Genomic DNA, 15789 nt, shown 5'->3' on the forward strand with positions numbered 1-15789 from the left:
TCCCTCTGCAATTGGATCCTCAACTTCCTAACTGAAAGACCACAATCTGTGTGGATTGGTGATAACATCTCCTCCTCGCTGATGATCAACACTGGAGCACCTCAGGGGTGTGTACTTAGGCCACTGCTCTACTCTCTATATATCCATGACTATGTGGCTCGGCATAGCTCAAATATCATCTATAACACATGACTGTGTGGCTAGGCAGAGCTCAAATACCATCTATAAATCTGCTGATGATACAGCCATTGTTGGTAGAATCTCAGGTGGTGACTGTTAGAGTGAGTTTTTGGGTAGATGATTCATTTACACTTAAATGGCTTGGCCACTAGCCTTCTGTTTGACAAAGTACTGTGGACTGAGATCATAACAATGCACTTCCTAAAAGCTGTGAATACCAGATGCTGCTGACGCTGTAGTTTGACCAGATACTGTAGTTTCGAAGACAATATTATCTATACTTTATAAATATGAATTGTCCTCTGTGTTAGCATGTAAAATACCAAATAAATGTATTGTGGATTTCGCTTGCATTCCTAAAGGCTGCGAGTACCAGCCCAGATATGTTGGCGTTGGCAGGAATGGATGAAGTCAGAAGGTGTGATGTTTTGTATGTAGCTTCAAAAGAAAGCATTGTCTATACTTTGTAAATAGGAATTGCCCTTTGCGTTTAGCAAATAAATATCAAGCCCACATTAGGCTAGCACACCTTTTCCACCAAAAGGTCTCCGTATGATGCTTGCTGTATCTTGTGTCGAATAAAGAAGCTACTTTGCATCTACTAGTAACTCTGTCCCTCCGGTGATTTCATCCACCCCACAACATTTGGTGTCAGGAATGTGATGCCTTCATGACCCATCATGTAGCCAGTGTTCCTAGCAGTGTAAGTTGGTAAGTATTTTTCTAAAATAACACTCACACTTGGATCTGTTCGGTCGGTGGTACACGGGAACACGAGGTATCACAAACGCGGAGAGCTGAACTGGTAGATGTAAAAGTAGTGTGTGCGTGTGCATGTGCTCATGTAAGTGAGGAAACTTTGCATGTTAACTTGGCTAACTTGATGAGATGGAGCCACCAATTGCGAAAGGTGGTAACCGACGGTACGGTTCGAGACCCAGAGTAGGGGCGTTTATACTCGTTCGCGGAGCTGCATTTTAGTGTATGCGTTTGCAAGTGTGATGCAAAGGAATACAGCACGTATCATGAGTTCGGGTACTCAAAAGTGGCAGATTGTGGAATACATACTCTGCGGTTTTAACTATGTACTGATTAACTGGTACCCGTCTTTTATATTTTGTGTAGTGTGGGAATTAGTGTGGGGATATCTTAGGGAGAAGTTTTACCCAGATAGATATACCAGAATGGCACCTATTGAGGGCAGGTAACATCAGGTTGAGAACCCTGATGATCCGAGCCAGCCCTTGACCTTGATTATGACTATTTATAAGCCCTTCACCCCAGGGGAGAAACAGCGCATCTTGTCTGAGTTGCCCTCACTTAAGGTCGCCTGTGGGAATTCAGAATTCTGGTGCAAGCTCAATGAAATGGTTGAAATTCACCAGGTGCACTCTAAAGATATACACGTGTTGGTGAAAGCGAAGTGCCCAAGGAATATATGGGACCATATGGCCCGGGGGTGTGGGATGGTACATGGGCAACTACCAGGTGTGCCAGTAATGAAGAAAGATATCGATCTTTTAAAGGGGAAGTGAGGCAGCGACTGGGGGGAGGTGAGAGTAGCTGGGGAATGATAATGGCAGTGATTCAAAAAGCAGGAGAGATGGCCATGGATTATGCAGAACTTAAATATCGAACATATGAGGAGTATTCAGGGTTGGATAATCCAGAGAGGGATGACCTGGTCTTCCTGAAAATGCTGAAGGAAGGCCTGAGCTCAGCCCACCAGGAAGTTTTAGGTTTAGGCATAACGGTGGGGTCTAACTACTCTGCGATAGTTTCATGGGCCAGTGAGATAGATCAAAGAAAAGGCAAGAGAAATCGTAAAGTGGGTATAGTGGATGCAGCTGCTGTGATGTCCCGGAGAGTTTGTTTTGCTTGCCGGCAGCCAGGGCACCGAGCAAAGGACAGCCGGACCGCGTATAAGACAGTGAAGGAGATGATATGCTACAGCTGTGGCCAATCGGGACATGGCTGAAGTGTCCAAAAGGGAGAGGGAAAACCCAGGTGAAGGTCACAGCAGACACACAATCTCCCACCCCATCGGTGACCAGTCTGACTGTCGATCAGATCATAGAATTATTAAAGACGGCTCCTAGGTCAGAAAAAGATGTGGTGGCGGGCTCCACTGCCAGTGCTGGTGACCCGCGGATGTACACAACAGCATTGTTAGGGTGCTGGCAATGCAATATGTTAGTGGACACAGGGGCATCAGTATCGATAACTGACCTACCCTTAACAACAACCAGACAGGCCATTTATATTACGGGAGTAGGAGGAAAAACAGTAAAAGCAGAAAGACGTGAGTCGCAAATACTAGAAATCGGGGAAGTGCAGCTTCCAGTGTATTTCTGGGTATGTCCAAATATCGAGGGCGCTATCCTAAAAAATCATAAGGGAAGCAGGAATTGTTACAGATTTGGGAAAGGGAGAAATAATATGGACGAGTCAGGGGCAGCGAATGCATACAACCAACAGAATACACAACCTGCCTAGCATAGTCACAGCTGCCCTGATCACCAGAGACTGCAGCCCAGATGGGGTCTATGGGTTACCTTGTCAGCAGTTCCCAGCAGTGTGGGCTACACACAAGCAAGATTGTGGTCGAGTACAGATAAACCCAGTTAAAATAGAGGAGGGTGTGTATAACCCCTCGAAGCAGGACCCTATACAAACTGACACACTGACCGCTGTTCAGAGTATAGCGAAAGAACAAAAACACCAGGGGATACTCAGAGAGACTGAGGCCATTCTAGAACATAAAGTTTTCCTCCGGGGGCAGACATTGCTGCAAAGAAGGCAGCAGGGGACAAGAGGCAATTGAAATTGTAGGTGTACAGGAGGAAACGACAGAAACCAGCTTAGTAAACTTTTATGAAGATGTGGAAGCTGAAGAGAAGGAAAAATGGAGGAGAAAAGGAGGGACCAGATAGGTGCTGGGCACACGGGGAGGAAAGAGTCGCGGTGGCCCCACCCTGTATTAGACAGATACTATTAAAGTTATATCATGGGGTGATGCATCAGGGAAGGCAGAGCATGACCACAACCCTCCGGCAGGACTGGTGGTGGCCAGGGATGGGCGGGGATGTTGAGAAATTCTGCCGCCTTTGTATCATTTGTGCCCAGCATAACCCCAGTAAGGGCAGAAAGCTACAGCTGGCAAAACAGCCTCGGCCGAGGGGACCCGGGGAAAACATCCAAATAGACTTCACAGGGCCCCTGCCAAAAGGCAGGGGGAAAAGCTGCTGTCTAGTAATTATGGATCACTTCACCCAGTGGGTAGAGGCTTTCCCAACAAGGGACTGCACTGCTGCACGGCTGCATGGATCCTAGTTCAGGAAATCCTCCCAAGGTGGGGAACCCCAGTTCAGGTGGATTCAGATCAGGGAGCACATTTCACGGGGAAAGTGATGAAGGAACTGTGCTGACTGCTAAGGATTCGACAGCGGTTCCACGTAGCCTACCACCCCCAGAGTTCAGGGATGGTAGAAAGGATGAACCGAACAATCAAGAATGCATTAGCCAAAGCTATAGCTGAGACAGGAAAGACATGGGCTGATGTATTACCAGGAATCCTGATGAGATTGCGCGCAACACCGAACCATATGTTGGGTCTCAGCCTCCATGAATTATTGATGGGGTGAGCAATGCGACTTCCTTATGGGGTAATTACGGGTTGCAGGGAGCCTGGGGCTTACAGGGATAGAATGACCCAATACGTGAAAGACCTTTGTAACCAACTTAAAGTATTAAAGGATCAAGCGAAACAACAGCAGCGAATCACTGATCAGAGAGAGCCAGAGGGAAAGGAGATAGTCCTTCCACAGCCCGGTGACCAAATTATGGTGAGGGTGCTGCCGGAAAGGTCAGGGTTTTCCCCCAGGTGGATAGGACCGCAGACGATTCTCTTAACCAATGATACGTGTGTCTGTGTACAAACTCGGTGGGGCAGTCAGTGGAAACGCTGGACCCAGGTTAAAGCATACCACTCACCCTCTTGTTGCTCCCACAGACAGTGAGGGGGATCAAATGTACCCAGTAACCATGTAATTACAGAGAACCTAGGAGAGGAACACCAGCCGGCCATGCCAGACCTGACAACAGCTGATGAAAACATACCTGGAGGAAACGCAAAGGCAGAAAACGCCGAGAGCGTGGCAGAAGAGACTGAGAGCATGTTGGAAAACCATGAATAGCCTGCTAAAGTGTGATGATTACTCTGTAAAGAAGGCTGGTTGCTAAAGGTAGACGATTAGCTTTACAGCATAGTATAGAGAATTATTGGAAAATAGATGGGGAGGGATTTTTGAATTAAAGCAGAGACGGCAAGTTCCACCACTTCGATGGCATTTCAGACTGCACACGGCATCTGGAAGCAGTCACCCCAGTCTGAGGAGCTGGGCCCTTTTCAGCAGTTGGGCCAGTGAACGACTGGACAGTTCGGAAGGAGGTGCCACCGGGGAGAGGTCCTTACAGACATTTACGTAGAGGCTGCCCCAACCCCTTCCTGTACATCGATGAGAAGATGCTCCTGGAAGGAGAGTTTCAGCGACCAGAAGATAAAGGGCTGAAGACAAAGGAATATGGTTAAGCTGCAGTCAGCCTGCAGGGAAAGAGTAGGCACACGAAAGGAGCCGCATTCCTAAAGACTTGGAACAGCCTCTCTGCTTAACATTTGGTAGGTAGCGAATAGGGAATGCTAGGATAGATATCGAGGCACACAAAATTGGGGGGGGGGTGAATTTCGAGACAGGGCATTTTTGCTGCCCTATTTGAGTAGTTCCTCCTCGGTTGGCCTTTCCTGGTATAAATTTATTTTTGTTCAGGAGGACCAAGAGGAGGGACTGTTCGAGTGAGTTTTTGGGTAGATGATTCATTTACACTTAAGTGGCTTGGCCACCAGTCTTCTGTTTGACAACATACTGTGGATTGAGTTCATAACAATGCATTTCCTAAAAGCTGTGAATACCAGATGCTGCTGACGCAGTAGTTTGACCAGATGCTGTAGTTTCGAAGACAGTGTTATCTATACTTTATAAATATGAATTGTCCTCTCTGTTAGCACGTAAAATACCAAATAAATGTATTGTGGATTTAGCTTGCATTCCTAAAGGCTGTGAACACCAACCCAGACACGTTGGCGTCGGAAGGAAAGGATGAAGTCAGAAGGTGCGATGTTTTGTATGTAGCTTCAAAAGAAAGCATTGTCTATACTTTGTAAATAGGGATTGCCCTTTGTGTTTAGCAAATAAATATCGAGCCCACATTGGGCTAGCAGACCTTTTCCACCAAAACGTCGCCGTATGATGCTTGCTGTATCTTGTTCTGTCGAATAAAGAAGCTGCTTTGTATCTACCAGTGACTCTGTCCCTCCGGTGATTTCATCCACGCCACAACAGTGACGAGAGAGTGTACAGGAGTGAGATATACCAACTAGTGGAGTGGTGTCACATTAACAACCTTGCACTCAATGTCACTAAGATGATAGAGCTGATTGTGGACTTCATGAAGTGTGAGACAAAGGAACACATACCAATCCTCAGAGGGATCGGAAGTGGAGAGAATGAGGTCCTGGGTGTCAGGATCTCTGAGGACCTAACCTGGTCCCAACATATCAATGCAGCTATAAAGAAGGCAAGATAGTGACTACACTTCACAAGGAGTTTGAAGAGATTTGGTATGTCAACAAAAATACTCAAAAACTTCGATAGATGTACCGTGGAGAGCATTTTGAGAGGCTGCATCACTGTCTGGTATGGGGGGGAGGTGGGGGTCTACTGCACAGGACCGAAAGAAGCTGCAGAAGGTCATAAATTTAGTTGGCTCCATCTTGGGTACTAGCCTACAAAGTACCCAGGACATCTTCAAGGTGCAGTGTCTCAGAAAGGCAGCGTCCATTATTAAGGACCTCCAGCACCCAGGGCATGCCCTTTTCTCACTCTTCTACTGTCAGGTAGGAGGTACAGAAGCCTAAAGGCATACAGTCAGCAATTCAGGAACAGCTTTTTCCCCTCTGCCATCGATTCTTAAATGGATATTGAGCCTGCGAACACTACCTCACTTTTAAAAATATATATTATTTCTGTTTTTGCACAATTTTTAATCTATTCGATATACACTGTACATATACTGTAATTTATTTGCTTATTTATTTATTATTTTTTTCCTCTATATTATGCATTGCATTGAACTGCTGCTGCTAAGCTAACATAACACATGCCGGTGATAATAAACCTTATTCTGATTCTGAATATTTCACAATTCTGGCACAGCGTTTCAACACGAAATGCGATCAGTCCCTCTGTCTCCACAGATGCTGCCTGACCCTGAATTCCTCCAGCAGATTGTTTTATGCTTCCCAGTTATTTAATGTCATGAGAGAAGAGGCAGCAGAAACCCTCAAAGACAAAACCTCACCGGTCAGTGAGAGACAGAGAATGGGAGTATTTACCTGTGACCCACTGGAGGGCATTTCGAAGATCCTCAGTTTCACGAGACACTTTGTAGACAAACAAAATACAGGGAAAATCTGGCCTTTCACACTGGGTAATTTCCAGCTTCTTTACAATCTCCTCATGGATGTCTCCCCGACCGTAACACTGCACTGTAAAACACAGAACCTGTGCTCACTCAGCCTGCCTCACACCAGCACATTTCACTCAGGGTGATTTTCCATATTGGAAAGGGAGGTTGTTGATTTAATGTCCACCTGGAAGCAGAAGGGGTCACAGAGACTTGGAGGGATTCACAAAAATGAGTGGATGTGCAGGGGAAGGGGGGGGGCATAGATGCCAGCTGGATCCAGAGAGACAGCAAGGGATATAGGGACCGGAAGTGGGGGGCATAGAGACAGGGAGGAATGTAAAGGCCAGAGTGGAGTCATACAGACAGGGAGGGGCGTTGGGCCTACCAGCTGCGGTATGGATCTGAGGGAGACTCTGCAAACAGAAGGGATACTGCTGGGAAGACAGCTGTCATTGGGAGACATCCGGACGTACGTTGTACAGGTTGTTCAACCCATCGAGTTCACCCTACAACCCTCATCCTGTCATTCACCGTTACACTGCGCGTCCTTCAAGCTCCTGACGTTGTTCGATGGCGAAACTTTGCTCGTCCTTGTTGAGGCCCCGCCACTCTCTGAATCTGCACACGACCCTACCGGACAACACTTACGGCAGTCGAAGCCTGTTGATAACACATACAGCAGTCAGAAGCCTGTTGCCCAGAATCGCGTGGGAAACCTTGGCATGACCTCGCTCCTGGTCTGTCCACTAACAGCCTGGGGTACAGTTCTGTCAGCCTCTCATCACAGTCAGACAATGGAGGGGACGGACGCTTACATAAATGCAGGGCGGTGCGGGGTGTGTTACAGAGGAACAGAAATCTTTCGAGGCCAAAGGGGGTTACAGAGATGAGGAAAGGCAAAGGGGTTCGAAATGATAGCTTCATACCTCCTCTAGTAACTACGTCCTCCAGCAACCCCTTTCCCCCATCAACCCCTCTCCTCCGGAACGTTTCAAATCCTTCTCCCATCATTCCCATTCTTCCACCTCTACCTCTCGGAATCACTACATCTTCTCCTTTATTTCCATTCCTATTCCGCCACTTGCCCCGGGACCTACCGTTGCACAGATTCCCCATTTTCCTCCGTCACCAGCCCGATCTCGGCAATGTTACAGTTCTCGGGTGTTTCCGTGCCGACCCACGCTGGCTCCTCCATTGAGCCAACCGGGCGCCAGTCATCATGCCGCCGGTTTGTGAGTGGACAGGAAGGAGGGTGGGACAAGATGGTGCCTATCTCGAACTTGGATTGGAGAGAGTCGGGACGTGGGCGACAGCTGTCGGGTTCGGGTCAAACAGACGGAACGGGAGGGGCGATGACTCGGTGCTCAACCCTGCCCTTTGGTCGAGGTTGAGCCGTGCTGACCTCCACTCGTCTCGTCTTCCGTCACCTTTACCCCAGGCTCCTCCGCTGCTCCACCAATGTTTATTCCGCCCACCCCCAGTGATCCAATCTGCATACCCAAACCTTCACACACTCACCGATTCAGGAATACTGTAACTTCTCCCTCTGCCGTCAATTAGGAGCACTTCTGACTACAGTATTTGAAATTCTGAAAAAATGAAATTAATTGAAACCTTGTTCAGTTTATCTTACAGTACAAGGCTCCGGAATGAAGACAAGATCTTGGCATTGATCAACATGGATGAATGTTATTACCATCACACCATTTAAACTGAGATGATAAACAAAGATTTCAAAGTCAATCCTGTAAATAAAAACCATGTCCTTTAATAAATTTGTGTTTAAGTATATTCAGGGTATATTTTGGGGACACATTTGTAATTTCCTTGGCTAAACAGTGAAACATTAGTTTACTAAGCTGACTTTTGGAATTTTAACCTTTTTTGACCGAATGCCGATTTTGGTGTCAAAGTATTTGACTCCAGCAAATGAGTTCAGACCAATATTACCAAACAAAACTTTATTTCTCATCAAAATCTGCTCTGCGATGGTAATGACAAAATACTTTTGACACTGACAAACAATGGTTTTAGTTTAACTCTGACAAAACATCTGTCCAACTAGAAGAAGCAACACTAATAATTAAAACACATTCTTAGAGTCTGCAGTATTTATCAAAATTGCATGTGGTCACAGTTTTTAAGGCAGTCAGCTAGAGAACTTTGTTAAAACTATCCACATGAAACATTAACATAGACAGCCCGCCTAATGTAGGCATTGTCTCGTCTTGTTAAAATATACAAAAATCCTTATGACACACCTGCCTAATCTTCCTCAACTCTTGAATAACTAGCAATTCAAATTTCAACCAGATTGTAGAGACTATTTTTTTCAACTGTACATTAGACAGAGCACTTTTTTTAAGACGCTGGCAAAACATTTACTCAACCCTCTACACATTTTTATCAGTAAGACTTATGAAACATTCATAGAAATCTCAGCAATTCTGAAAAAAGAAATACTTGAAATTTAAAGCACTTTCTTATAGTCACCATTAGTTCATTATTCAAATTTCCATTTCCCACACAATCACAGGATGCATGATGTGTTGTTTGTGACTGGTTGGGGCTCTGAGACAAGGCCCAGTAGATCGTGTGGTAAATAGCACAGAAGATCTTCTCTTATAGGACAAAAGAAGTGATTTCTCTCAGTTCGCCTCACAGTTTTGACAATGCAACAACTTTCTGCACCTGCATCCTGAGTGATGCCAGGATACACGTCCTGGTCATATTGGATGACACACCATTATCCTGTGAGTTGATCTGTGATCTCTGAAATGAGCACTAAGCCTGTAGGCTGTGGGTCCATTTCTGGTATCTGCGGATCCACAGGTAATTCTCCTTGGAATGTATTTGGCTCATGTCCGTGAATAACCACTGCCGATGGGTTATAACACTTACACTCATCTAGAGCTTAACAGCCAGTTGTGTGATGGTATTGACATCTCTCACTTTTTGAAGAATAAGTTGGCTGTTTTGCACTTGCTAACTTGACCGGATAGATAGCCTGTAAATGTAATTTAAATACACAGAAATAAAGTGAAGTTATTTCTTTTTTCTTTCTTCCATGGCCTGTCTCTTTCAGCAATCAACTTCCCAGCTCTTTACTTCATCCCTCTGATCCCGGTTTCACCTATCATCTAGTGTTTCTCTCTCCCCTCCTCCTACCTTTTAACTCTACTCCTCAGTTTTTTTTCCAATCCTGCTGAAGGGTTTGGGCCCAAAACGTTGACTGTACTTTTTTCTATCGATGCTGCCCAGCCTGCTGAGTTCCTCCAGCATTTTGTGTGTGTTGATCGAATTTCCAGCATCTGCAGATTTTCTATTGTTTATCCGACCTTGCTGAGTTAATGAGATTAAGAGAGTCCCTTCTGAAGACTCAGATCTCATAGTGGTTTTTAGCAAGAAAAAAGCTGCCCCATCGTAATTATGATCGCGCCATTGAGTTATCACTGGGTTCTTGTCCTTCTCGAAGAAACACGCACAAAATGCTGGAGGAGCTCATCAGGCCAGGCAAAATCTGCGGAAGAAAAGCACGGTCGACGTTTTGGGCTGAAAACCTTCGGCAGAACTGGCCCTCTCGAAGGAGGCTGTTCTCCCTATCTGGTCCTGAGAGACGGGCTATGGACGATTACCTCAGAGGTGTTGACATCGGGAGTTTTCAGACCCTCGATTTCCCCTGCTTTGTCATTAGGAATGATGGCACCCCGAGACGCTGTATTGATGATCGGGATCTGAACAAGATTGCCATTAAAAATCGTTCCCTCTTATCCTTAATGAACTCAGCATTTGACTTACTGCAAGGGGCCAAATTTTTCACTAAATTGGATCTGAGGAATATCTTCAATTTAATTCTGATTCGTCAGATGATGAATGGAAGATGGCACTTAATACTCCCACCGAGCTTGATTAATATCATTACGCCCCCTGGGCTTGTTAACACCCCAACCGTTTTTAGAAACATAGAAACATAAAAAATAGGTGCAGGAGTAGGCCATTCGGCCCTTCGAGCCTGCACTGCCATTCAGTATGATCATGGCTGATCATCCAATTCAGAACCCTGTACCAGCCTTCCCTCCATACCCCCTGATCCCTTTAGCCACAAGGGCTATATCTAACTCCCTCTTAAATATAGCCAATGAACTGGCCTCAACTGTTTCCTGTGGCAGAGAATTCCACAGATTCACCACTCTCTGTGTGAAGAAGTTTTTCCTAATCTTGGTCCTAAAAGGCTTCCCCTTTATCCTCAAACTGTGACCCCTCATTCTGGACTTCCCCAACATTGGGAACAATCTTCCTGCATCTAGCCTGTCCTATCCCTTTAGGATTTTATACTGTTACGTACCCCGTAACTGGGTTGCCAAACCAGCAGAAATGGACCACTTAGTTGGAGTCTGGATTACTGGAACTAAGAAAGTTTTATTAAAGAAATAAGCAACACAGTACTCTAATCAAAAGGATATAAATGCAACAGTTTAGCAATGATAAAACACACATGTACACAGAACTAGGATAATAGGATCAATCAAGCTCTATCGCAGTCTAGGGGTAAATGATCAGTTTCAAGTGACGCGAAGTTCAGTTCAATTTAGTTCAGTTCGCAGTAATCGCTGTTGTGCCGATGGGGCGGGGAGAAGAGAGAGAGCGAAAGCGAATGAATATTCAAAACGGATTCCACACAGACCTTCGATATTCCTCGCAGTTAGCTTTCGGGTGAGCCCTTTGTAATGTCTTCTGAGGTCACCGACTGTGACCCCTCTGTTCCAGATACGATCGTTCTTCTGCGGTGAACCCGGCACCCAGGCAAGGGCGGATACACACACCGGGTCCCGCCCTACCGTATCTTTCTACCCTGTGCGTCTATGGCTGGTCCCGCGACCAGACCTCCAAAAATTCCCACCAACTTGTGGGGGGGGGGGCACACTGCTTTCAGGGTCTCGTTACCTCGTAGAGTCGTGTGTCTGTTGCCTTAGCGAACCTGTCCCTTTTTATACCCCTGCTGGGGTATCGCCTGTCCATCAAACTTCAAACAGTTCAGGGTTCAAAGCCATTGGTCTCTGACAATACTCGGAACCGTGTCTCCTTTCGGTAATCTCTCTCGTCTCCCTCTTATTAGCACCTTGCATGTTCCCCCATTGTTCTCTTATCGGCATCAATCTTCTGATAACTGGTTCTTTTGTCACAATACGTTTCAATCAGATCCCCCCTCAATCTTCTAAATTCCAATGAGTATAAACCTAGTTCATCCAGTCTTTCATCATATGAAAGTCCTGCCAACCCAGGAATCAATCTGGTGAACCTTCTTTGTACTCCCTCTATGGCAAGGATGTCTTTCCTCAGATTAGGGGACCAAAACTGCACACAATGCTCCAGGTGTGGTCTCACCAAGGCCTTGTACAACTGCAGTAGTACCTCCCTGCTCCTGTACTCGAATCCTCTTGCTATAAATGCCAGCATACCATTCGCCTTTTTCACCGCCTGCTGTACCTGCATGCCCAATTTCAATGACTGGTGTATAATGACACCCAGGTCTCGTTGCACCTCCCCTTTTCCTAATCGGCCACCATTCAGATAATAATCTATTTTCCTGTTTTTGCCACCAAAGTGGATAACTTCACATTTATCCACATTAACTTGCATCTGCTATGAATTTGCCCACTCACCCAACCTATCCAAGTCACCCTGCATCCTCTTAGCATCCTCCTCACTGCTAACACTGCCGCCCAGCTTCGTGTCATCCGCAAACTTGGAGATGCTGCATTTAATTCCCTCATCCAAGTCATTAATATATATTGTAAACAACTGGGGTCCCAGCACTGAGCCTTGCTGTACCCCACTAGTCACCGCCTGCCATTCTGAAAAGGTCCCGTTTATTCCCACTCTTTGCTTCCTGTCTGCTAACCAATTCTCCACCCACACCAATACCTTACCCCCAATACCGTGTGCTTTAAGTTTGCACACTAATCTCCTGTGTGGGACCTTGTCAAAAGCCTTTTGAAAATCCAAATATACCACATCCACTGGTTCTCCCCTATCCACTCTACTAGTTACATCCTCAAAAAATTCTATGAGATTCGTCAGACATGATTTTCCTTTCACAAATCCATGCTTTCAGGCATTTATTAATGACGTCTTCAGGAAGATGTTAAACAAGATTGTCTTTGTGTACCTAGGCGATATTTTGATTTTTTTTCCCCCAAGTTCTTATCAGAAACATATATCCCATGTCAATCATATTCTTCAGTGTTTATTAGATAACAATTTATTTGCCAAGTTAGAGAAGTGTGGATTTCATGTTCCTGATCACTCCTTTTGTTATTTCCCGGGAGATCCGGATAAAATTCATGCTGTTTGGGACTGGCAAGCAGATTCCGAGATCCTTGGGGTTTGCCAACTTTTATAGGAGATTGTTTAAGAATTTTAGCTTCTGCTGATGAATCTTACAAGATAAGGTCGGGTTGTTTCTGTTGGACGGCAAAGGCGGACACAACATTTAATGCCCTTGAGGATCGTTTTGTCGGGGTCCCATATTGCATCCACCCAACCCTGATCTGCCCTTTGTTGTTGAGGTGGACGCTTCCGACATCAGAGTAGGGCGAGTCTTGTCCCAGCGTTCCACCATTAATAAAAATAATAATCCCTGTGCTTCATTTTCGAAACGGTTGTCACAAGCCGAATTCAATTATAATACAGGTAACTGTTACCTGTATTAGAAGAGTGCGGCACTGCACCCGTTTATAGTTTGGACGGATGAAAAGAAATTAATTTATATCCAGAATGCCAAAAGATTTAACTCACGACAGGCCCGTTGGGATTGTTTTTTTTTAATCGGGTTAATTTTGTCATGACTTACTGGTCGCATTCCAGCAACCTTGACGCCCTATCTAAGCAATTTGATCCCGCCCCCGATTCGAGGCCTGTGTCGATACTTCTGGAGAATTAACTTTTGTCTCCTATCACTTCGATATTGATTCTCAAGTCAGACGAGCGCTCGAGAGGGGTTATCTACTTCCCAGTGATGTTCCCCTAGTCAGCTTTTTGCACCACCCGAACTTAGATCGGAGGTCCTCAATGGGGGCACGCATCCAAGATGATCGCCTATCCTGGGATTTCAGCACTCTAGGATTCATTAAGAGACGTTACTGGAAGCCTGGTATTAAATGACGTCAAGTCATTTGGCCAAGCCCGTGACGTTTGTGCCCATTCCAAAGATTCCAGTTCTCCTTCTCAGTATCCTCTCTGCCCCCTCCCCATACCCTCCCACCGCTGGTTCTACCTCTCTCGATATTAACACGGGGTTGCCTCTTCACGCTCATTTATTGTCATTTTAGTCGTTGTTGATCGATTTTCCAATGCTTGTAAATTCCCCGCTCCTCTCACTTAATTGCTCACAGCCCGCGAAACTGCGGACCTTTTATTGCAGCAAGTGTTTGGGTATATGGATTTCCTGCTGATATTGTCTCTGATAGCGGCCCACAATTTACTTCCGAGCTGTGGCAAAGGATTTTGTAAACTTACTTCCGGGATTCACCCACAGACGAGTGGTCAGACCGAGATAAACTAACAAAGATTTGCATGTTCCTGGTAACCAGTCCTGTTGGAATAACACACACAAAATGTTGGAGGAACCTAGCAGCGCAGGCGGTATCTATGGAGAAGAGTAAACAGTCAATGTTTTGGACTCAGGCCTTTCATCAGGACTTGTTGCTTTGGATTTCCAGAACCTGCAGATTTTCTCGTGATTGGAAAGCTCTTGGAGTGACCATTTAAATTTGGACAGGGATAGCTCAGAGCACCCTTCTGCTGACCATGTCTCTGTCATGGTCCGGTCCATGAACTCCATATTCCAGTTCACGGTCCGGTCCATCGTTCCTTATTCCAGATTTTCCAGTTTTCCCTTGTTCTGGTGGGTACTCTAATTGAGGCACCTGATTCTCATTTTGGGCTGGCTATATTAATAGCTCCTGGATTCAGCCTCGTTTGCTGGGGCTGGGAGTGGCTGGTCGCTTTGATTTTGGAGTGGGCGCATGCGTGAATGTGGTTTGGAACTTGAGGGAAAGAGTGGAGAAGGAGTGGGATAGGGATTTGGGATCAGAGGTAGGCAGCTGGGGAGAAATGGATTATTGTGAAGGGAGAAATAAAGGGAATGAGGAAATAGCGAGAGGACGGATGAATGAAAACTGAGAAAGGGAATAAAAGAATAAGAAATAATAGTAAAGAAAGCTCTGCAAGTCAGGAAGATGAACAAGTTCAGAAAGAAGGTGTTGTCATTAGGTTTAATGAGAAGGCTCAAGGACACATGAAAAAAATTAACCCATTTGTGCTAACAGCTCTGGAAAATAAGATAGGAGAATTAGTATTTGCAAAAGTCCTTAATGATGGCAACCAATTGATAAGATGTGCAAATGAGGAACAAGTTGAGAAAGGGCTCAAGCTAAAAGAGATAGGAAAATGCAAGGTGGAATACAAAATGGGAGCATGAAATAGTGGTTGCAGAGGAGTGATCACAGGGGTACCAATGAGGATAAATATGAAGGAGTTAAAGAGGAATATCAAAGAAGGAAAACTAATGAATGTTCTAAGACTGAAAACAACAAAGGAGGGAATGAAAAAGGAAAGTGAAACAGTATTGATTGAATTTGAAGGAAGAGTGTGTCATAATGGGGGCATTGGGAGGTGGACCCAAATGCAAGACACAGACACTGAAGTACTAGGAACAGGGCAGGACTAGAGACTAGAGTTAGGGATGTGACTGGATGCAGACTAAGAGCTGGGATAATAGATAAATAGATAGACGTACTTTATTGATCTCGAGGGAAATTGGGGTTCGTTACAGCCGTACCAAACAAGAATAGAGCATAAACATAGCAATACAAAAACCACAAACAATCAAACAACAATATGCAAACTATGCCATATGGAAATAAGTCCATTGGCTCAGGGTGTCTGACCCTCCACAGGAGGAGCTGCAAAGTTCGATGGCCACAGGCAGGACCAACCTCCCATGACGCCCAGTGTTGTATCTCGGTGGAATATGGCCGGAGTCCAACAGCAAAAAGTTCAATATCCGGTCTACAACACATT

General features: G+C 45.4%; 1 protein-coding gene across 3 annotated transcripts in view; it reads right to left on the bottom strand.

The window, feature by feature from the left end:
- The window catches only part of LOC134341190 (uncharacterized), a 47907-nt gene extending 39848 nt beyond the window's left edge, over positions 1-8059 (bottom strand). Inside the window, exons 1-3 of one of the 3 annotated variants that reach the window (XM_063039007.1) lie at positions 7803-8032; positions 7237-7365; positions 6632-6784 (exon numbers count right to left, since the gene is read on the bottom strand). In XM_063039007.1, the coding sequence (XP_062895077.1) occupies positions 6632-6784; positions 7237-7365; positions 7803-7821 (301 nt within the window). In that variant the 5' untranslated portion in view covers positions 7822-8032. Of the gene's footprint in view, positions 1-6631; positions 6785-7236; positions 7366-7802 lie in introns of all 3 variants that reach the window. The other 2 variants (XM_063039009.1, XM_063039008.1) reach the window with 2 other exon arrangements.
- Positions 8060-15789: the final 7730 nt, after the last annotated feature.

Source organism: Mobula hypostoma (genome assembly GCF_963921235.1).
Source record: "Mobula hypostoma chromosome 8 unlocalized genomic scaffold, sMobHyp1.1 SUPER_8_unloc_3, whole genome shotgun sequence".
Taxonomy (NCBI): domain Eukaryota; kingdom Metazoa; phylum Chordata; class Chondrichthyes; order Myliobatiformes; family Myliobatidae; genus Mobula; species Mobula hypostoma.